Source organism: Perkinsus marinus, assembly GCF_000006405.1.
Source record: "Perkinsus marinus ATCC 50983 genomic scaffold scf_1104296951512, whole genome shotgun sequence".
In the NCBI taxonomy this organism is placed as follows: Eukaryota; Perkinsozoa; order Perkinsida; family Perkinsidae; genus Perkinsus; species Perkinsus marinus.
In genome coordinates this window covers 1-970 of record NW_003209258.1, presented here as the reverse complement: position 1 = coordinate 970, position 970 = coordinate 1, and the positions used below count along the sequence as shown (strand labels likewise).

At 54.6% G+C, this 970-nt stretch overlaps 1 protein-coding gene across 1 annotated transcript; it reads left to right on the top strand.

The window, feature by feature from the left end:
* Positions 1-235: 235 nt before the first annotated feature.
* On the top strand, positions 236-737 carry Pmar_PMAR010545 (hypothetical protein; the record flags this gene model as incomplete). Its single annotated transcript, XM_002777525.1, has 3 exons — positions 236-333; positions 380-494; positions 610-737. Coding segments are annotated over 3 exons (318 nt in total), but the record flags the coding sequence as incomplete, so codon positions are not given.
* Between the last annotated feature and the right edge of the window lie 233 nt (positions 738-970).

The window sequence follows — 970 nt, the reverse complement described above, 5'->3', positions numbered from 1 at the left end:
CTTCGGAGATGGACAGGGCCAGGCCGGTCCACAGTTACGTGCGGACCCCTCCGAAGAAGCGGCCTCAGAGCGGTCCTTCTGTTGCGCCAACGTCACCAACAAGATTCTCAAGCGGAGCGGTACGGAAACGAGCACGAAGAGCTGAAGGGTCGGTGGTATCTGTAACCCAATCGATGCATGAAGGAGTACAACCGATCCTCGAGATCACCCCGCAGAGTGCGATCACGCTTAGTAGTTGTGGCGAAGAACCGGTGCCGACACAAGCGCAGGATGACGACGATATGACGGGTTTACGGTATGAGACAGTGCACACGAGTGCTACAGAGGACGGAGGTGAGAGCTGATCGTATTGCTACCAAATAGGATCGCCTTCTGCTAGATACATCTTTCGTATCGGCGTCTGTCACGGCGGTTTGCGGCACGCAAATTGTCCTTGACAGTGGGACCAACACTATAACGGCGGAAGTTGCCGAAGGAGACCCGCCCAACGTTGGGTAAGGTCTTCGAGGGCTCCCCTCACCTACCACGGTGGATTTCATACGTTCCTTGAATAGTCATCAGTTAAATTGTGATGGTTCTCGAGCCTCGGGTCGACTTTGCCATTTTCAGTTACCATGGAATGTTTCTGGTATGGCGAGACTCTGCAGATGGTGTCTTCGCGTCGGTTCTTCCGGAAGGTTCCGCGGACTTTTGCGGCTCGGCCCCCATTGATTGACGATGGCACTTTCGTTAATTGATCCCTAATCATTTTGGTGTTGTCAATTCAGTCCTTGAGGGTCGGTGTGACGGGCGCCCTCTCCCTTGGCTCACAACGACTCCACGGGTGTCGATGCTCGGATGCAGCAATGCACTCGTGGCATTCGCGTTCGACCCCGCCAAACGCTTAGTACCGCATTTAGGCGTGCGCGGTAATCGTGAGCATCTCTGAAACGCTCGGGCCTAGTCATGTAACGGTCTAGCTGACCACATT